This window comes from Gallinula chloropus, assembly GCF_964237585.1.
Source record: "Gallinula chloropus genome assembly, chromosome: 3".
NCBI lineage: Eukaryota > Metazoa > Chordata > Aves > Gruiformes > Rallidae > Gallinula > Gallinula chloropus.
In genome coordinates, this window is record NC_140087.1 from 33,179,440 (window position 1) to 33,202,576 (window position 23,137).

At 37.3% G+C, this 23,137-nt stretch overlaps 1 protein-coding gene across 1 annotated transcript in view; it reads right to left on the minus strand.

Moving 5' to 3' along the window:
* ADGB (androglobin) overlaps nucleotides 1–23,137 on the minus strand; it is a gene marked incomplete at both ends in the record, with an annotated part of 103,665 nt that overhangs the window by 61,109 nt on the left and 19,419 nt on the right. Inside the window, 9 exon segments of the mRNA XM_084261049.1 lie at nucleotides 272–446; nucleotides 2,901–2,995; nucleotides 7,399–7,506; nucleotides 9,070–9,281; nucleotides 10,502–10,588; nucleotides 12,113–12,252; nucleotides 16,219–16,407; nucleotides 18,846–18,917; nucleotides 22,988–23,080. Of these exon segments, the coding sequence (XP_084117175.1) occupies nucleotides 272–446; nucleotides 2,901–2,995; nucleotides 7,399–7,506; nucleotides 9,070–9,281; nucleotides 10,502–10,588; nucleotides 12,113–12,252; nucleotides 16,219–16,407; nucleotides 18,846–18,917; nucleotides 22,988–23,080 (1,171 nt within the window).

Below are 23,137 nucleotides of genomic sequence, written 5' to 3' on the forward strand. Positions count from 1 at the left end.
CACTCACTCTTCATTTCCTCCAGTAGAGTGGAGTGCTTTTTCAGAGATAAATTAAGACTCTTCTCAAAGCATTTAAGAAATAATAGGGCTAAGAGGAAAGTAATCCAAAATTGACACACAAAAGAAGAAACAAGACAAAAGGGAGGAAAAAGTAATCCCTGGGGAAATTCTATTGAAATCAAGCTCACGGACAAATAAGTATGGCTCGGAAAATATTTATAAGAATAAAAATGCAGTGAAAAAATTATTTTGGAAGTCTGAATAGACAAACCTTGAGGTTCAGATGTCACAACAGTGGTTTTTTTCTGACGGAAAAGTTTCCACTGAGGCACTGGTGGTGGTTGTGGTGGTGCTACCAGAGGACAGGACCTCGTTCTAGTAATCAGGACAGGATGGCTATATGTATGGGAAAGCCCATATTGCCTCAGCTTCTCTGAAGAATCAGCCTATGAAACACAGAGAGATAATCTGACTGGTGTCAGCTCCCACTTCTCATCATATTTCTCTCAGAAAAGAACAGTGTGCACAGAGAAGCATCTTATGCCATGGATAACAAATGAAACAAGAATACTTCACCTGACAAAGCTATCCAAAACCATACTAATTAGGTTTTGATATTCAACAGTAAAGGTATAATTGAACAGTCAGAAGTGTTTACATATATTTTACTTTTCATAATAGATTAATCGCTACTTTCAATTATATATACAAACTGTTTCTTAGGTACCACAGAAAATATATAAATGAAGCAGAATAAAGATGTCAGAAAGCAGTATTGACAACATTTTGGTTTAAGCAAACATATTTTAAAACACTTTTTATAAGGGAAAAGTCCTTACTTCATGTGGAATGTATGAAGCAATTTAGGTAACTTGTGAAATCTCCATGATGTAGTGTCACTTTGAAGCAGTACATCATTGAAGTTAAGCTTTTTATCTGCTGGCTAATTTAGAAAACCCATTAAAGGCACTACAGTTGACCCATATCCCAAAGCCCTTAGCAACAGACCTAAGAGCAATTTTAGATGTGGACATTGAGTGGTGCTCTTCCCATTAAAATAATATCAGTCCAATACTTAACATTTTTCACAACTGAAAGTTCTGTTACAAAATCTGTACATTCTTTTAAAACTACACCTTCTTTTGCCTGCTAAATAAATCACCCACAACTTATTTCTTTAACATGTTCATTAGCAAGTCTCTGATTGCTTCTCCTCATTGTCAAATGTTCCTGAGGTTCTATAATTACAAACTGCAAAGAAGAACATATCTGTGGTTATTTAAAGGGAGAGGATCTAATTAAATGCTTTAAGGTACACATCAGCCTCGTTTGATCTCTGATTTATAAAGATTTATTAAAAGAGTGGTACCTGGGTACACATATATATTTAAACAACTTAATAATGCAAATTAAAATCTCCAAGACTACAAAGGATTTTGAACACAACCAGTTAGCTACCATAAAGAAGAATTTGTCAGCTGCTGAGTAGGAGACACACTTGAATGACTCAACTATTGATTGGGGGTTTTTTTCATTTTATTTGAGCAAACTTAAGACAATTAAATTCAAGCCACATCAACCCAAGGACACGCATACTAGGAAGCACAGTTAAAAGGGATACTGCAGACATTCTGGAGGGAAATTCTGGCACAGCTGCAGCCAATGACAGAATTTCCTCCAAATTTAGGAAGCAACTCTTGCCCCCAGAAAATGAATGCACTCTTCAAACAATAAATATTTCTATCCCATTAGTACTTCTCAGCTCCCCAGAGAAAGCTTTAAAATGGAATTTTTTTAATTGAGGCCCACAAGAAATCCACTATACTCTTATATTCAATTCCTGTCTACTTCCATTTTTCTATCAGTCTTTACTAAAATACTGGTTTAGACATATAGATTCATCTGCCTCATCCTATTTGGCCTGCCATTCCTCTTTCAGCAATCTTTCTACCCTAACAGACTGGAGCCAAGTTGAAGACTCAAGATCTTATGTGGCAGAAAAATGTAATCCTATGACACTGTTTCCAGTTTACTTTTTGATGACTAGTATTATTTATCATTAGCAAATAAACAGTATAGTCTGAGACCTCATATTAATATAAACTAAAATAAAACAACCACCAAGCTAGGCTGGAAAACAACATAAAATATACAGTAAAAAAAGTAGGGCAAAACCTAAGAACAGTAAAGCATAAACACCTGCAAAACATTTCTGGAAACTTATTTATTCTATGAAGCTTATAAATTTTGAGAGAAGGCAGCTTAAATGTTAATGTTCTAATTATGATAAATATGATTTAAATATACAAAAAATTAAATCTAATTAATAATCAACCCAAGAAAGCCTGATATGGCATTATAAATAGCTTTCTGTAGAGTGTGAGTGACTGAGTGGAAATTTAAGCATTGTTTTTACCCCAGCTGCATGCAGTGCTACACTTTCTCTCTGGCTGCTTTCACCAGGTACAATGACAGAACTGGAAAAAACCATGCTATTTCTTATATAACGACATATTGGAAAATGTATATCAGCAAAGTCATTAATTGTAGTCTGAAAAAAATGAAATTAATGTTTTTCAAGTAACCCTTAAAATAATTATTCTATCCATTCAGAAGTATCTCATCATGATGTATTTTCTAGACCACATTTAGTCTCTCCCAGAAGGCTTCAGCTTCTGTGATCCAGAAGAAAGTGGAGAAAAAGTGAAGTGAGCAGGGTTGTGGCTGGAAAACACATCATCAGAATACAGAAGTACTGAAAGACAAATTTAACTGACAAGTCATTACCTGGTGACTGTTTCACTACGCTAATTTTAATTTTTGCCATGTAGCTGCTACAAAAAACCTACCTGATAATAAAACACATAATGCTTTCTTGTCCTAAGAATATAGTCTCTTACCATCTGCCTCAATGAAAAAATATCCTCTTCAAACAAATGCAGAGGTATACAAGCAGCATACACAACCATTTCTGGGTGTTTTGGCACAGAAGATTCTGTAGAGAAGATATTAACGTGCTTTACAGCAGGGTAAACAGTAAATAAATGTTGTACCTCACCCTAAATCAGTCTGCTTTCTTTGCATTATTTTTATAATTTTCTTTGTTGGACTCTTATTTCATTCTAAACAAGACTTCATTGTAAAATACTCAGAAGAGAAAGCAAGGACCAAAAAACCCATATTGTTTTAATCCTTGCCTACTTAGACCACCTACAACTTTTGCATATTTTACTATTTTTACATAAATGAATAACAGAAGCTACAACTTAAAAATGCAACAGAAGTCACAGGTAGCTTTCACCATTGTTGCTTTGCTTTTTTTCAAACTTTAAAAATACAACATTCTATCGTGAAGAGCATAACACACTGTGAGGGTGGCAGAGCACTGGCACAGGCTGCACTGAAAGGTTGTGGAGTCTCCTTCTCTGGAGATATTCAAAACCCACCTGGATGCTGTCCTGCACAACCTTCTCTAGGTGATCTTGTAGGGGATTGGACAAGTTGATCTCCAGGCATCCCTTCCAACCCCTACAAATTTGTGAATCCAGTGGGTAGATGAAGTAGAAACATGCTGATTGGTTAGTACTAGCTAAATTCTCACAAGTGAAAACAAAATTTGATCTTGACAACAAAAGAATCAAAAGCCAGAGCTACGGCAGCTCCTGCCAACAGATATGAAAATTCAAATAAGTTGTTTGAGAAACAGTGTTCATAAACCAGGGTTACTACACCTTTAATTCTGTCAAGATGAAAAAATGTAGCTATTGATGTTGCTTCAGAAAGTGTGAAGGGGTGACCTCATAGCTATTGCCCTACATGCCTTATGAAAACTTGTTTTCTTGTAATTCTGCCATAGGCAAGTCATAAAAGTAGGGGCACATTCACTTCATTACCCCTAGAAATCTTTTGCACTAGGCAACCACACAGTCATCACAGTAGCTTCGTTCACAGATACAGGTAATTCTTGGATGATGAAGAGAAATCAAGGACAGCTGTCTGACAGCCAGTTCACTCCTGCTGAAGGCAAATGAAAGCTCAAAAAAAATAAAATACTAGAAATACTAGGTCTATGGTTTGACCTAGAAGTCAGCTCAAAAAGAAGGGCATCTATTACTTTCTTTCTTTACTGATTTAAGAAAGCAGGTGAAGACAGGACTTCAGTATACAGGTTGTGATACCTCTTTTTTCTACAGCATGTTTTGTCTTTGTTCTCTTCAGCTCTACCTCAAATATAGGATAATTGCTTCTTGTTTTACCTAAATTTAGGAAGCATTCAACTAGAAGTTGCTCTAAGAATGGGCATTTTCTGAGAAACGGAATAAAACACTGCCGTCTGCATACAAAGAAAAAAGGAAATTAAAATTAAAAGGAAAAGGTTAGATAGGCAAGTGGTTGGAAAATGCAATTTGTCAGTCTAAATATTAATTTATTTAGAAGATCTATAATGTGAGGGTTTTCTTAAAGCAGTAAGATAGCTCTACATATCACATATTCTTCCAGAAATTCAACTTCTCAGCATAAGCTGATGGTAAGTCAGAGCTACTTTCCAGTGAATACTTAAATTTTATCTCCATATGCTTCTGATTCTCATGCTAACCACAGCTCTTGTTACGTGTGGGCTTCAACTCAGATTATAGCCTTGCTTTTAAGTAAGTTTGATCTCAGACCCTACTGACACATCTGATCTGCTACAAATAGCAGTAGCTATGATGTACTACACATGACAGAACAGTACGTGCCACAAGGCACACCAATCTCATTGCTTGTGGGAAGTATTTCTCAAAGTATTTAATCAAATACCAGGTGGAATGTGAAGCTGTCATACTCAGTCCAGATGGGTTGTGAAATAAAATGTTTGTAGGACAGATAATAAACAGAAATGAACAAATTAGAGCATGCAAAACGATTAACCAGGAACACTATATTCACTTTAATAATATTATTACAATACTAGAAGGATTTTGTACATTATGCTATTAGCTTAAAAAATATATTATACTGTTTCATCTTTTTTCACTGTATGAAAAATAGAGAGGATATATGCAAAGTATTGCATCTGGGCAACTAGTTAAAACCAATAGCATTGATAAAACTACTATTAGATGAAAAATTTTATAATGTATGGTAGAATAAAACAGCTAGATTCAGCACAGCCTATTATTTATATCCATCAGTGTTGATTTAAGAATTCTGTGGTGCTTTCATAAAGATTTCTGGATCCTTGCAGTTGTTTATGTTTCACATTTGTAGCTTTGCAAATTCATTTACAGAGAGCAAGTACTCCACTACCTCAACAAATATTTAAATCCTTGGGAGAAGGGAAAGTATCATTTGAATCAGTCCATGTAATATATACGTATACACACACACAACCACTTCAAAAGAAAGGCTGGAAATAAAAACATGTTTGGTTTAGTAGTTCTTAACTGGTTTTATTAAAATAAAATACAGGTTTTGAAGAGTCACAAAGAATTTTCTCACTATATCTTGACGTTTCGCTTGAATCAGTACTACAGAAATTATTAGGAAAAATCACCAGACTAGAAACATAAATGGAAAGAGGAGCAGTGGCCCTTTATAGGAACAAGGGGCCTAAGTAGCTCATATCCCCATAAAAACTCATCATGGAATAAATGGACTCCCTAGGTACGAAAGGAGAAACAGTAACTAGAAGAAAAGGCTGATGAGTGGAAAAGTGCAAACAGCGTGCTAAGACAGGCTGGTAGGTACGCATGAATTGTCTGCAAAAGCCTCCCAAGGACTGACTGGCTGCTAAGTTGCAGGACCAAAGAGCTGGTTGCTCTCAGGAAGAGCCCTGGCTGCTGGATCCAGGCAATAGGATTAATAGACAAACAGGTTCAACACTTCAGGGATGCTGCAACTCAAAATCATAAAATCGTTTTGGTTGGAAAAGGCCTTTAAAGATCATGAAGCCCAACTGCTAACCTATCCCTGCCAAGTCCACCACTAAGCCATGTCCCTAAGTGATACACCTATATTTTGAACCGATCCCTAGCTTACTTTATGCACAAAAATGGCTCTACTGTCTCAAGCCACTCTCTGCAGACCATCTATGTCAAAGCCTACAAGCTTCTTCTCTTGTAGCTACAATGTCACAGCAAAAGTACATTTTATTTTAATATTACTTCAAGTTGCAGGGTTTTGGGTGTTTTTTTCCCCATTTCAAATCTAACCATCTTAAATTTGACCCATATCTTTCAGCCTCTGACTTCACAATTTCCGTATTTACTTTTATTCAACTTATCAATTTTAAGAGTTCTGACCACTGTACTTAAGCCCTGAGCTAATAATCTTTCTAAATAACCTTTCTAAATAACTAAAGAACCTTTCTAATAATCTTTCTAAATAACAGGTAACTGTTTTTAAGAAAACAGCATAAACTGTGCTTTAAATAGCAGAGTAACTATCAAAATGTCATGTGGTTCTTCATATAGAAACACTGCCTTATTATTTTTAATTCCATTTCATTCCTTTTGCATAATTTACAGAACTCATAATTTAGATTCTTTTGCTTCTCATTTGTCTTTTTCCCCATGATGTACCGGGCACATTTCTTATATTCCTGTGAAATGTATCGTTTCCTATTCTACAACTACTATCATTAAATCGAATTATGTTCCTACAACGTATTTTAAAAGTTACTAAAGTTTAACTCCTTCACTAGTATATAAATTAGGAATTCAAATGAATAAATTTGCAGATGACAAATAGCAATATTGGTTTGATATAAATTAAAATTATACAAACCACCAATTTTAATCAGGATTTAAATCAAGCAGGAATCTTATTTACATTGTGAGTCTCACTCTTGCTATACATTTCAAGGATAAAGAAAACAAATTTATGAAACAATTATATCATTGAGTGAATTCTAATGAATATTTCTGTCCATGTGGCCCTCCTGCCCTTCAACAAAGAAGCATTCCTGCTTTTTCCAGTTGCAATTTACTGGATAATCTAGATACTGAACAGATAAATTAGAGAGGAAACACTGCTGGGTTTTTTGGTTTTTTTGTTGTTTTTATTATTTTTATTTTAATTGTTGTTGTTTTGGTTTGGGTTTTTTTTGTTTGTATGTTTTTAATAGAGAAGGACAGTTTACCATTACAACAAATCTTGCTGGCCAATCATGCCAGACCAACTGCCTGTGTTTGACATCAAACACAAATTACTGCAACACTGTTCTTAATGTAAGTTGCAGGATTTCAATAAGTTAAGATTACTTAATTCTATAATGCAGCCTGTAAAATGTTGTAATTTTTAAGCAAATTAGTATATTTAATATCCACCCAATTAAGTTAAAAAAAAAAAAGCCAAGTCCTTTTCTTTACACATATTTCCTGTTTGCATTTTTGGCTTCAAAAGAATAGGACTTACTTTCAGTTAAGGACTGAAGTGAATGTTGTGAAGACTGAACTGACTTAGTTTTTTCTTTTTCTCCTTCTCTGCTTTTCTTCTTTCCACTTTCTCTCTGCTCTGCTTTTTCTATTAATCAAAATAAAGATTAAGTATTTTTATTTTTTCAGATACTTTTAGTCAAAGTCTTATATTGTGAAAATGCTTTCATAACATTTTAGGTAGTTTTTTAAAAAATCAGCTACACATTATTTGCATCAGGTGATCTGAGATACAATCAAGAACTATGTCATTCGGTTTTAAAAAAATTAAAATAATTCTTAAGATATAAATGCAGATTTACTGAGAAGGGGACAGGCAGGCTCCATTCCCCCCTTCCACTGAGTGCAAAACTCTCATATCCCTAATATAATGTTTGGAATTCCTGAATTCCCATAATTTTCTTTATGTCCTTGCTCCCACACATCAGTAATTTCCGAAATAATTAATGTCAATGAGGCACAGGTTCACAAGGGACATGGAAGAAGTCTCACACTCTCAGAACTTTGTTTCAAACCTTAGAATTCAGATTTCAGGAAAATACATTTCTAATTTAAATAAAATCTCAAACATTATAATCAGAGTATCAGAACACAGTTTGTAGCCACAGAGTTGGAGATTAGAGAGCTGTATTGTAACATGACACTTCCCTGATTCTTAGCTGCTTCACTTGCTAATAAAATTTCTAAATTTTAGGCAGGATTAAATTTATAAAGTTTTCCGGGAATAAATTATAGCACCCTGTTGGATGAATGACAGCATTACTCTCAGTGATTCCATCCCTGGGCATGTCAGTTCCAAACTCTGAAATATCAAGTACGCTGGCATCTGGATCATGAAATGATAGCAAAAGTTCCTAAGAAAAGAGAACACCTCCTCTGCCATGTGCCTTCTAGTATTTTTATAACACTTGACATTAGGACGAAGAATTTGGGATTTAACGTGGGGAAAGCAGGTTTGTTTTTTTTTTTTAATCTAGAAAGAAACAGAAGTTTTAATATATTATTCGTACCTTCCAAAGACATTAGAAGTGTTGTGAAATTTCACTCATGCCCTCAATTTAGAAACAGCCACTAAGAAAACTCAGTCGGTAAGATAAACATGGAAGAATAATACACTGTGAGAAATGTTCCTAAACCTAACTTTTTTATTTAACTGTAGATAGGCTTAGCAGCTCTTAAAGAATATTAATACATATACCTAGTAGCATAAGCAGAAAACTTCCTACAAATAAAAATGCAGAGAGACATTAGAACAGACTTGTTAGAACACTCTGTAGGTGATCATGCTTTGTAATATCCATTATGAAACGTATAATTTATTGATGGTCAGAATAGTGTTACCTTTGGGGAAAACTGCAACCTCTGTTACCCCTCTGCAAGGAACCAGGCATTAGATAAACAGCTGTGACACAAAGCCATAAAAGTCTCTGCCATAAAAGGAAGTGTTTTTCATGAAGTAAGAGACTAACTAGTACTGCTTCTAATGAGATCTACAGTTAAACAAAAGTTTAATTAACACCATTGCAATGTGTTCAGTGAAGTAAGAAACCCAGAGTTGCACATGGCATAATAAAGACGTATCAATTCAAAGCCAGAAATTATGTTTATTTACACTTGGCCCACAAAGATAACACTACCTAAAATTACAGACCTTTGCCAATTTTCTCAGGTTTTTCTGCTTTTTCAGGTTTATCTGACTGCTTATTCACAGATGAAGCTTCATTTTGTAACTCTGAGACTTTGGTCTCTTTACGCTTTGTATCAGACTGAGGAATATCAAATTCTGGAGTTTTCTTATTTGGCAACTTGAATTCTGGCACAATCTCTTTCAGAAAGCCCCAGACTTTGTCCAAGTATCCAGGCCTTTAAAAACAAACACATGTATATGTCAATGATAATGATACCTGCAATAAAAAATTAAAGTGTGATTTTCATTTAGTCATCACCGTACTACAACTGACAGTCCAACCCTTTGAAAAGCTACTGCAGTATTTTAATAAATCAGGTAAAGTGTACTTTATTTTGTGGATTAGCCAATTTGTTATGAGAGATTATGGACAGATCCATAAGGAAGGGATGGTGCTGAGAGAAACACAAATGAAACATTCTTGTAGACCACTCTGCAAGCACACCATGTAATGTATGAAGCCAGACTCAAGTTGTTAAGAGCCTTCTCAAAGATGCGTCCCAACTTGTTTTTCCTAGCTGCTTCAGTACAGGTAGTTCCATGCCTCTTCCACCAATTCCCACCAGCTACAACAGTCTTTTGATACAACATGACAGTTGCAGCCATACTGGTTCTCCACAGAAACTCAGTGATTCCAGAAATAATCTAAACCCAAACTAATTTTCAAGCCCATGAAGAAGTTTCATGGAAGCTAACTGCATGTAACTTCTTTAAAACAAACCAAACTAACAATCAACTCCCCAGCCCCCTGATTTTATAGTGAGCAAAAGCCATACACAGTACTGTAAGACACAAAATACATTAAAACCCATATTGCAAGCACAACGTGGGACATAGGAACTGCTAAAATAAGGGCTAAAATAGCTCGACTGAACTTATTTAATACTGAAATACTGCTATAAATAAAAAATGATACCTAAGTAAATTATACGTAAACCAAACCTGTATTATTTATGTAGGCAGTAGAATGTATACATCAATAAGTGAAAAAGAGTATTTTTTAAGGCGGCTAAATATTTAGAGCCTGAATTCTGTAGTACATTCAAATCTAAAGTTACTATTACTTGCAGACGTTTTGTACTAGATGAAACTGATTTCTCTAACCGTGCTTTCACCACAGTGTTTAATATTAATTAAAAATAAATTAATTTTATTAAAAATAGGCAGCAGCTTGACACGATAAACAGCTTTACAAGCAACTGCATGACCTACAAATCAAAACACAATAAAATTGCGTTCCTTGAAGGCACATTTCTCAAGCTCCAAGAGTAAAGAAATGTAGACTTCCCAAAACGGATACTGAAGGATTTTTAGGGCTCAGCTTTACTTATTATATTGCCTTATAAAATTAAATATTAACCAACAAATATGTAAATTGTTTAATAGAAGAGCTTACCGGAGAGGAATAACTTCTGGTATCCATCCAGTCAGTGTATGTAGAACTGTAAATTCCTCCAGCTCTCTTCTTCCAGTTTCACATATACTTCAAGACAAAAGCAGAAATTATACAGAATTATAAGTAAATTCTATAGTCTACATTGCTTTCTGTGAGAGCAAGACCATACACAAACAGAATCACTTGCTGAAAAGCAAGACATTATCTGCAGTTTTAGAAGTTGTCCACTGTGGACTACTAGCATAAAAAGTCAAATTCACTTTTATGCCTTTGCATTGTGCTTATTATTTTAGTGTTCTCTCCTGCACAACAGCATAAAGTTAACACTACTAGCAAGCATACTATGTATACTCACACGCAGCAAAGCCTATTTTTGCAGCCTTGGAGGTGTGGATTTGTAACCCCCTCACACTAGAAGAGGGGTATGAATCTAGAACTTTCATTTCCCCAAGCAGCTACTCTGACTCCCAAGTCATTATGCACAAGTTGGCTCTACTTCCAGTGTACCACACTCCACTCTTTCAAACGGATAGTCTCCTACTCTCTGGAGAGATTTCTGCCTGTAGATCCTGCGAAGCCCAAGGCTAAAGATGACATACCTTGGCCATGACTAAGCCCTTGTGCTCTAGAGAAATAGTATTTCAAACACATTCCTGCAGGCAGAGTTCCCTAGTGGGCAGCTCTAGGCTGGCCTGTGTGGAAATACTTTAGATGACTCTTCCAACAAACATAACCTGATATGACCAGGTTATTTTTTGAGGCTTAGAATCACAGAATGATAGGGATTGGAAGGGACCTCTGGAGATGTAGTCTAACCCTCCCTTGCCAGAGCAGGATCACCTAGAGCAGGTTGCACAGGACAGCATACAGACAGGTTTTGGATATCTTCAGAGCAGAAGACTCCACAGCCTTTCTGGGCAGCCTGTCCCAGTGCTCTGCCACCCTCACAGTGAAGAAGTTCCTTCTCAAGTTTAGGTGGAATTTCCTATATTAAAGCTTATGTCCATTGCCTCTTGTCCTGATCCTGGGCACCACTGGAAAAAAGACATAGTCCTTTAAACTCCTGGTCTTTATGGCTTATCTTGCAGGAATCTGTGGCTGTAATTGGCCCATGGTGCAAATGACTGGTATCATCTGCTTTCCAGCTACGTTTTAAAGAAGCGGCTCACTGTGCATCCCACAACAGTGGAACAAAAGAAAAAGCATCAAAAGTAGATTACAAAAGCGCTGTTTATAATGCCAGTTAAGTAAATACTAGTTAAGGGTGACAAGTAAAACTTTGTTATAACTTCTTGGACATTTCCATTTGGCAGAAAATGACATGGGAAGATTTTTAGGAATAATGGCAAACAGATAAAGCATACAGGGAGAGAGAGCACTTCAATTTCTTTGCAAATCACTTGTGCATAAATGTAAAAACACATAGCTAAAATGGGAATTCTGCATCCTCAGTAGCTACAGAACACCTTGCTTTACTGTGTCATTGTTCAGAAAAGCGTGTGTCATTACAAAATCGTTAACAAAATCTCTTTCCCATGTATAATAAACCAACTTTTTATAAATGTTGTATGATTTCACAAAACAAACTGAAAGTGAGCTGACTAAACAAACCTAGTATTTGCCAGCTTAATAATAGCTTTGGACAGCAACATCGGCCAAAGTTCAGTTTGACAGGTTGTAGCTGGTAGTAACAAGTTATCCTCTTCACTGAAAGGCATAGTGTCATCCACAGTGATCTTTCTCCAGCATCCCTATGATAGAGGGAAGGGGAGGAAAGAAGAAAGAAGACACTTAGCTTGTGGGCTGGAAACAGAACATGTTTCTAAGAGAACTTGTAATGATTTCCTAAGAACATAATTCTACTGTAGTTCAATTTACATTACAGATGGCTTTAAAGTAAGTTTTCATATAATATTTGAGAAGCATAGAAACAGTGTTCATAGCATTTTATTACTGTTGTTCTTTATTATTTTAATTGCAGCTATTTCTAAATATATTTCTTCTTATGTGTTTAGTCCATCATGTGCATAGATTCACTGCTGTTTCTTCAGCTGCCATGACAGATGCCCAAGAAACAGTAAAAATTTCAAAAAGTCTAAGATATCAATTTTGTAATTATCTCTAAGGTCTTAAACTGGAAAATACTCACTTCCCAAGAGCTACGTGGGGATGTTGGCTGCAGTAGTTGTCCTGGAAAGCATTAAGATTGTCTGTTATAAAACTTTGTGTAGTTATTAAACACTAGATTAGCCACTGTAATGATTATCTATATTTCCAGGATAAGAAACAACCATGTAAGACAAGACACTGATGTTTCCAATACCAGGAATTTCATTAGTAGATTGAGCTAGTATCCCACAAAATAATCTTGCCTACCATCCTCAAAAAAAGTCTGTCCTAGTGATTAAGACATAATGAGAAGCAGAGGAATTAGTGGGGCAACAGCAAATAAGTCTGTAAACTCACCCCAAAATGCCAAAGAATGACCATATCACTACAGTGTTCACCGTCCATTATCAAAGAGTGTGACATTACTGCACTCTGCTTCAATCTGTAATCTCATCAATGAGGTCTATATGAGTTCTATAGGTTTCAGAAGGAAAAAAACCCGCCATATGGCAAAGATACCCAAAAAGCATAAAGGAGCTTAAGATTTTTTAGAATAAAAACTGTAGCAATGTATTTTGAGAGGAGTGGGTTTTGTGGCCTACCCAGATTTATTGCTGACCCCCATATAATCAGGCCTGGGGAAGCTAGCAGAGACATGTCAATATGCAGTAACAGGAGAGCAGACTTCTGTGAGAACAGGAGCTTGTAAGAAACAATCCATGAGATAACAAACTGCAAGAATGTTAACAACTGCCTTAAAAAGGAACAACGTGACTGTGTAGCCTTAAGCAATTATTAGCAATAGTGAGACACATGTAAGGCGGGTGAACGGAGCATCTAACCAATAGCAATGTAATGTAACTCGTGCACTGATACAGAAACCTATAAAAGCTGTGTGTGTGTTTCAATAAACGAGCTCAGCATTTGATCACACTGGTCTGAGTTGAGTCTGCAAAACTTCGGCTCCAGCAAAAAACTATTTGCCAACAGCCAAAAAAAAAATATTTTATGAGATGAGATCCAACTTTGAAAGGGACATTGTAAGTGAAATCATATATATTCATCTCATCCTTTCAGTAACTGCTGAAGTTTAATGGAGTCCAAAAAGCAAAAGAATAGATTGAGGAGATACTTTGTTTTCTACATCTCAGGACATATTTCAATTCAGAGTAATAACTCTGTGTGTGTAATTCTTAAAAGACAACAGTATATTTTGCTTATAGCACCATTGAAAACATTCTCCTTGAAAATTACTCACCTTTCCTACTTAATAAATAATAGAATCCACATTGCAATTACTTTGGATCAGTGATAGCCTTCTTATAGCATTTCACAGTTAACTCTAAAACTAATTTTAGGAGATAAGACACCAAGAGAAAGAATGAGAAATATGCGGGGCAAAAGGTTTACAGATAGAAAGAGAAATCGAAGAATGACTACGTTGGAAAAGAACTTTGAGGCCATTGAGTCCAACCATACCCATCCTCTACTAAAACATATCCCTGACCACCTCATCTAAATGTCTTCTAAATATATCCAGGGTCAGTGACTCAGCCACCTCCCTGGGCAGCCTGTTCCAATGCTTGATAACCCCATCGGGTGAAGAACTTTATCCTAATGTCTAATTTGAACTTCCCCTGGCACAGCTTGAGGTCTTTTCCCTTCCATCACCTAATCAATAGGTGAGAAAGTGGAAATAAAGAAATAAATTCAATAAACGTCAAGAATGCAAAGTCAAAGCAGGATGTGGAGTAGAACAAAAAGAAGTTTTTGCCAATTACATGAAAAATTATTATCCATAGGTTTGATGTGGTGGACGAAAACCCCTTCAGGACTCAATACAGCATTTTACTGAAACCAGTTAATTATTCTTCCCTGTGCTTTCTTTAACTTTTCATTCAATTTTCTACTTTCTCCTGTGAAATGCTTTTCCTTTATTTCTACAGATATTTGCTTTTGCCATTTGCACATTTTCTTTAACATTCCACCATTTAATCATCCTCCCCACCGCCCCTTTTTCTTTCTGAAATACTAATGTGCAACTAGAGGAAAGGAAATAAACCCAAAGACTAATAACAATACAAAGCCAAAACAAAAGTGGCAAAGAAACAAAAGTGGCAAAGAAAATAACACACCCTGATAACCCATATAGATGCTTTAAAATGCAGTTTTTCATCATATAAATACACAACCTCTGCAGCTTTAAATTCACATATAAAATAACATCCTCTGCTGAGAAACCTGGGCAGCATCATTTCAGCCTTCTCAAACTCATAGAACTCTTATTTCCTATAGGAATATTTTATTCCTTATGTAGAGGCAGTACTAAGCAATGAGGAAAGACTGACATGTAAATCAGCTAAGTATTCTCCCTTACAGAAAAATTAAGAGATTTTTCCAGTTTTAACACCTTTTCTATTTCTTCCTTCGTGCTGGTTAGCTGACATGCATCAATAGCAAAATGCATGAAACTGCCTTTTAAAACACCAAATTTGATCTATACTGTATTAGAAGTGTATGTTTTTCATACATGGTGTATGATTATTTAAAAATAAAATTAATATGATATGCTCAAGGTTTTATTCCCTCTCAAGAGGGATGTATGAAACTGCAACATGTCTAAGTGCAGCCTTCTCAGCTTTTCTCATTCCAAATGGATTTATAAACAATTTAATAGAGGGGATAGAGACGTAAGATAAAACCCTCCTTACTTCTATTTACAGGAACCTTTTATACTATAACCACTAGAGTAATAGCTTCCAGCACAGAAACCGAGTATGAGCAGTTTCCAAAGTCATGAAAGTTCGAATAAGTATTCTGTATTTTTAACTGTAGAAATTTCTAAAACAACCCTGTGCTCTGCTCTCCACACCTCCAACACAAAATCTGGCCAGTTTATCCATCTGAGGCACTGACCTGCTGCTGCCTCTCTCCAGGAGCATGATCTACTGCACATGTGGCACAAGCTCCTTTACTTTTAAGGTCTAAAAACATGGTGAGATGAGAAGGTCGTGCTCTCTCCTTTTGTAGAGCAACAGCAACACAAATAACGGGAAACTAGAGACTTGCCATAAGGACCATCACAGAAACAAAATCCCTTTACTCTTCACCAATTATATACGTATATTCTCTTCCTCACCTCTGGTACCTTTTTCTAACAGAGGTATTGAAATTCTACTTTGGACTAAGGAATGAAATTGAAAATGCTGTCAGACTCAGAAACAACACAAGTATCAGGAAAGAAAAGTTTTTTCAGTAGACAGTTTGAACATATGCAACATTAGCCACTGTCACTATTGGATCCTCGTTCTGCAATGTAACAAACTGAAGTGTATCATCTTGCTGCAGTCCCTATCAGAAAAACTCCTAACAATCAACAAAATTCTACACTAATTATGAAAAATAATATTTCTTAAGTTTTGTCAATTTAAGTGGTACATAGATTATGTGAACTGTAAAAGGCATTTTTATTAACATGTATCAGCAATTTGTCAACACTTGTACTCCCACAAATCTCTATCTTTCCAATAATAATAATACACCCTAACAATTAAAATTTGCTATGATATCTGCATAATATTTATGTATTTCTGGAAGAGAATACTTACCATCCAATAAAGCTTCACTACATATTTTCCATTGCTATTGTACAGTGGCATATGTCCCTTGGTAGCTTTACATAAGGCATATATGTGTTCCCACGGTTTCCAAAAAAGCGTGGATGTTCCACTAGTTAAGGCCTTCTCATTATATATCCTCCAGACGGCATAAATTTCACTTATTATCCATCTAATCAGCTGAAATTAGAGAAAAATAGGTTAAAAAAGGATCCTGCTTTAAATGAAGTTGTGACATAAAAGTATAGCTATGTTTTCATGTAAAAATTAACTTCACTGGTACAAGTTTTCTTAAAATCACCATTACCTACCCACACTAACACAAAACTTAACGAAACTAAGTAAATGCACAAAAACCATGACAATATATCCTGTTGTTCATCATTTATCAAAGAAAAATGAGGACATATGATTTCAAAATAAACTATGTGGGAGGACACATGCTATCATGCAGCACATGCGTGATGGCCAGTGGATCAGGCCTAGTCAACATGGGTTTACAAAAGCTAGATCCTGTCAAACTAACCTGATCACCTTCTATGACAAGGTGACCCGCTTAATGGACGAGGGCAAGGCTGTGGATCTGGTCTACCTGGACTTCAGTAAAGCCTTGGACACGGTTTCTCACAGCATTCTGACTGAGAAACTGGCTGCCACTGGCCTTGACAGGTGGACCCTCAACTGGGTTAAAAACTGGCTGGATGGACAGGCCCAAAGGGTGGTGGTGAATGGAACCAAATCCAGCTGGAGGCCAGTCATGAGTGGTGTCCCCCAGGGCTCAGTCCTGGGTCCAGTCTTGTTCAACATCTTTATCAATGACCTCAGTGAAGGGATTGAATGCTCCCTCAGTAAGTTTGCAGATGACACTAAGCTGGGAGGAAGTGTTGATCTGCCTGAGGGTAGGGAGGCTCTTCAGAGGGATCTGAACAGACTGGACCGATTGGCTGAGACCAACTGGATGAAGTTTAACAAGGCCAAGTGCAGAGTGCTGCACATGGGACAGAACAACCCCATGCAGCGCTACAGGCTTGGGGGAGACTGGCTGGAGAGTGGTCAGGAAGAGAAGGACATGGGGGTGTTGGTTGACTGCAGGTTGAATATGAGCCAGCAGTGTGCCCGGGCAGCCAAGAAAGCCAATGGCATCCTGGCTTGTATCAAAAACAGTGTGGCCAGTAGGTCTAGGGAGGTAATTGTGCCCCTGTACTCAGCCTTGGTGAGGCCACACCTGGAGTACTGTGTGCAGTTCTGGGCTCCCCACCATAAAAAGGACATTGAGGTCCTTGAGCAAGTGCAGAGAAGGGCAACCAGGCTGGTGAAGGGGCTGCAGGGCAAATCATAGGAGGAACAGCTGAGGGAGCTGGGGATGTTTAGCCTGGAGAAGAGGAGGCTGAGGGAAGACCTTATCACCACCTACAACTACCTGAAGGGAGGTGGTAGAGAGGTGGGCGATGGTCTTTTCAGCCACGTGACAGGAAATAGAACAAGGGGAAATGGCATGAAGCTGTGCCAGGGAAGGTTTAAATTGGATATTAGAAAAAAAAAAAAAATTACTGAAAGAGTTGTCAGGGCCTGGAACAGGCTGCCCAGGGAGGTGGTTGAGCCACCATCCCTGGATGTGTTAAAAAAAAAAAGGGTAGATAAGGTACTTAGAGATATGGTTTAGCATAGGATGGGAATGGTTGGACTCGATCTTCAAAGGTCTCTTCCAACATTGTGATTCTTGTGACTTATGAGCTGTCACTATTTTAATTGTTTGTACTATATAAAGCTGCTAAAAATCAGTATTTGGTTTAATATTTGCTATTTTTACTGAGTAAAAACCAACACTAAATCAAAAAAATTATTTACTTTTAAAAAAAAATTAAAACAAAAGATTTAACTAATGATGCTTTAGCACCTGTGTGCAGATTTCTGATACATGCTATAGTTTCATAGCACCAGACTGGAACAGCAACTTATACCTAAAAGAATGAGGATAAGCTTATACTACAAGAAATTTTCCCCAAAATTAATTAGCTGTTCTGTGGACAGCAAAATTCACAACATCTGTTTTCTGGTGGTTTCTTCCCATAGTTTCTGTGGTTCTGAATTCTGACTTTGCATTGAAGCACTGGATAGAAATTATGAAAACACATATGCAGTAAGGTCCTCAGACTCCTTGGTTCTATCTGTTTTAGATTTTCCCCTGATCTGTAGAAATTCAGTAAACTTCCAACTCTGTAGAGAAGGAAAAGACTGGATGGGTAACAGATCTGCAGACACATGACTTCAGGAAAGCTTGAATGTAAAATATAAATCCTTTCTAACTTAACATTTATTTGCTCTTATCTTCAGAGAATATTATCCAGCAATAACCTTTGTAATTCCTAGACTATGCTTTAAAAAAAAAAAAAAGATAGCAAGAGATTTTTTCCAAACATCAATTTTTATAGTGTTAAAAAATGTTTGCACTAATTATACATCCCCATATGATGTCTTGCAACTTTCTATTTCCATCACTCTATTTCACTTAAAATTATCACAACTTACTTCTTCATGGTAACATTTGCAGTAAAATCCAAAAAGATTTTAAAATAATTTTAAAAAAATTGAAGGGACATTAAAGTATTTCTACCTACCTCACTACAAAATATATGTTCATTTGCTGAAAAAAGGTCAAATGAGGCTTCATTTTTGACAACCACAGGAATCTAGGAGAAAGGAGATTAGTTAAGTCCATAGTTAAATTATCAGGAAAGAAATTAATAATGTTTAACAGTAGTGACATACAAATGTTTGACATTTGGCAAACATCTGTTAGAATCTTAGAATCTCCTGAGTTGGAAGGGACCCATAAGGATCCTCAAGTCGAACTCCTGGCTCAAGTTGGACGTCTGCAAACCAAAGGTCGTTGGTTTGCTGAACTGGTAGCTGCTTTGGTATTTCTTAATAAAAATGTTTAAAATGTAGATAACTGGATTTTTTTTTTGTAAATGGTTATTTTTACTAGGAGGCAAAGTGTACCAAATGAAATAATTACATAAGTAAATTGAGATTCCCTCAGTTTATTCACAGTATTTGCAGGTCTGCATTTAAATCATGACCTACTTGGCAGTATTCCATAGGTTGGGGCTCTAGAAAGTAGGGAAGTCCAAGAGAGATGGTTAATATTCAAGCACCACTTTCGTCATGCTCAAGATCAGTGCATCCCTATGAGTAAGAAAGAGGGATGAGACATGTATAGATGAACAAGGAGCTTCTGGAAAAAACCTCAAAGGGAAGAATGAAGTTTACAGAATGTGGTAAAAGGGACTGGCCACTTGGGAGGAATATAGGAATGTTGTCAAATTAAGCAGGGATGGAATACGGAGGGCAAAGGCCCCCTTGCAATTAAATCTGGCAAGGGATGTTGAGGACAGTAAGAAAAGCTGTTCCAAGTACATCAGTAGGAAAAGAAAAGAGCAGAGAAAATGAATATGGGCCTGCCTCTGAATGAGGTGGATGTCCTGGTGATAGAGGATATAGAGGAGGTAGAGTTACTGAATGTCTTTGCTTCACAGTACACTGCTATGGCCAGCCCTAAGGAATCCCAGACCCTGGAAGACAGAAAGTCTGCAGAACGGAAGATTTTACTTCAGTTGAGCAGTATTGGGTGGGTTAGGGATCATTTATGCAAACTTGACACTTACAAATCCATAGGTCCCATTGAGATGTACTTAAAAGTGCTCAAGGAGCTGGCAGATGGTATTACTAAGCCAGTCTCTATCATCTTTGAAAGCTCATGAAGAGGTACCAGAGGACTGGAGAAAAGCCAGTGTCACTCTGGTCTTCAAAAAGGGCAAGAATGACAACCCAGAAAACTACAGATCAGTCACCCTCACCTCCATTCCTGGAACGGTGAGGAAAAGAAGGTTATTGGGGGTGTTCAAAATGGATTCACCAAGGGGAATCATGCTTGACCAAAGTGAATAGTCCTCTATGATGGATGGCATGACTGTCTGGGTGGATGAGGGGAGGGTAGTGGATGCTGTCTACCCTGACTTCAGCAACAGTTTAGAAACTCTCTTCTGTAACATCTTTATGGGTAAACTTAGGAAGTGTGGGTTGGATGAGTGGAAATTGATGTGGATTGAGAACTGGTTGAACTGCAGACCTCAGAGGGTTGTGATAACTGGCACAGGCTCTAGTTGGAGGCCCATAGCTAGCAGTGTGCCCCAGGAGTTAGCGGTGTGTCCAGTATTGTTGAACATATCCATCAGTGATTTGGTTGAAGGGAGGGAGTGTACCATCAGCAACTTTGCTGAGGATACAAGACTGGAAGGAATGGCTGACACACCAGAAGGCTGTACTGCAATTCAGCAGTACCTAGACAGGCTGAAGAGTTGGGCAGAGAGGAACCTAATGAAGATTGACAAGGGCAAGTGTAGGTCCTGTGCCTAGAGAGGAATAACCCCAAGCACCAGTACAGATTAGGAGTTGACCTGCTGGGAAGCAGCACTGCAAAGAAGAACCTGGGAGTCCTGGTGGATAACTCGTTATCCCTGAGTCAGCAGCATGCCCTCATGGCCAAGAGAAGACCAATGGTATTTTGGGATGCATAAAGAAGATCCTGGCAAGCAGGTCAAGGGAGATTATCCTTCCCCTATACTCCACCCTTGTGAGGCCACACTGGAGTACTGTGTCCAGTTTTGGGCTCCCCAGTTCAAGAAAGACACTGGAAAGAGTCCAGTGGAAGGCTACAAGAATGAGGAGACTGGGGCATCTTTTGTATGAGGAAAGGCTGTGAGAGCTGGGTCTGGTTAGCCTGGAGAAGATAGAGGGGATCTTTGCCTATAAATATCTATAGGGCAGATTAGAGGATGGTGCCAGACATTTTTTGGTAGAGCCCAGTGACAAGACAAGGGACAATGGGCACAAAGTGGAACACAGGAAGTTCTGTCTCAACACAAGTAAAAGCTTCTTTACTCAGCGTGACAGAGCACTGGGACAAGCTGCCCACGGTGGTTGTGGAATCTCCTTCTCTGGAGATACTCAAAACCCATCTGGACACAATCCTGTGCCATTTGCTCTAGGTGATCCTGCTTTAGTGGGGGTGGACTAGATGATCTCCAGAGGCGCCTTCCAACCCCTACCCTTCTTCAATTCTGTGATTAGAGCAGTGTCTCACATCTCATACTTTGAGATTGCCTCGGTCACCCACCAAGATCCAAGTGGATTTGTTTCCTCATGGTCAGTTACATACTGGCACTGTCAGTATGAACACTGAATTTGTCACACCTTTGACTGTGTTACTGTCTTGATGACTATTACTTGTTTATGCAGTCCTCTTTCTTTTTTGTAAGCAGTTTAGAAATATCATACTAAGACTGTAGTTGATTAAACTAAGTATGCACTTCACATCACTTATTGGTGATCATTGCTTCATTCTTTGCTTATCAAACTAAACAGCCTTGTTTATGCTTTCTCTTATAGTTACTAATAGATTAGGTAACAACACATATCATCTTAATAGCCTCTCCTCACTTGACATTTACATTCATTTTCAACAACTTAAAATTCTAGTAATTATAGGTTCTTTGTTCAAAATGCATTGGACCAAAACAAGAAACAAAGTTTTAATCAAGTCTTAAAGAAAACAAGTACTTTCTCCATAGTGCTCTAAAGATAGATTTCAAAAGCTATTTTTAATACAGACACATGTTACCATGTCTTTCTGAACTGCCAGCTCTCTTGCCCTCATCCTTCAGATACCTCTATTCAGTTTATGCATTTTGGCAGCATTTCTCATGCAGTCTTTCAGTCTTGTCAATTACATCCCTGACCTCCCCCTCTTCATTCCCCCTTAAAAATTAAACTTGGACCCTGTTTAGTGTCTAGTTAATAAAAAATGGAACTGACAAGCTGACAAAAGGAAAACTGACAAGCTTGAAAACATTGGAAGGGTGGTCAAAGTGTATTAAAACTTCAGCATTTCATCTGAAGAAAATACACTTTAAAAGTTAGATTAGTAATGCCATAGAAGAACACTAACCTTTGAAATAGTAGGCTGTTTATTTTCTTTGCAATTAATTTTAAAAATAAACCGAGTAAGAGCTTTGCATAATTTTAAAATGTTACAGTTACCATCCAGACAAGTACTGTCAGATACAGACATGTTCTCTATACAGACTGGAGAAATACAAAAGTCGAAATGAGAAAATGTACTGAATTTCTGGTAAAGTTCATTCACGATGTTAGGATAGATATGTACTTCTGATTCCTGTTCAAGGCAAGCCTCAGTTGGAACAGAGCTTGTTTTGTCATGGCACTGATTTTTAAGTGAGAAAAGAACACAAAACTAGCAAGGCACCTCTCTGTCCCAGTGTCTTCTATATAAATGTGGAGTCTAGAGGCACAGGAGACTTGGGAGGATACACTACTATGATGTTTTACACCAGGAAGTGCTGGTAGACAGTGATTCTGGGTAGAAAGGCACTCAGACTGCATAAAGTGTAATTTAAAAAGCTATTATTAGCCTTAACTATAAAGAAAGGGATTAGTATAAAAAAATGTTATGTCCTTTTAGACACTGTGAACACCAAGCACTCTGCAGGCCTAAGGACAAACTATGTGTGCAGCAAGGGTTACCTGTTGTATACATCACTGACTCCTCAGTGCACAATGGTCTACCAGAAAGAGTTATACATGGTCAAGTAGGGTTCATCTGCTAAACTGATTTCCTCTACTTTTGACATAGCTAGGCAATTAGCATTTTTTCATTGCAACCTTGCTTGTTTCTTACCTTATTTGTTAAGAACTCATGTGGACGTTTCCATGAATGTACTTTCAAGGATGCTGGTAACTCTATTTTCCCTTCAGGATCCTCAAAGACATGCTACATAGAGTTTGCATGAACAAAACCAGAATATTTTTTATTAATTACGGTAGCGTA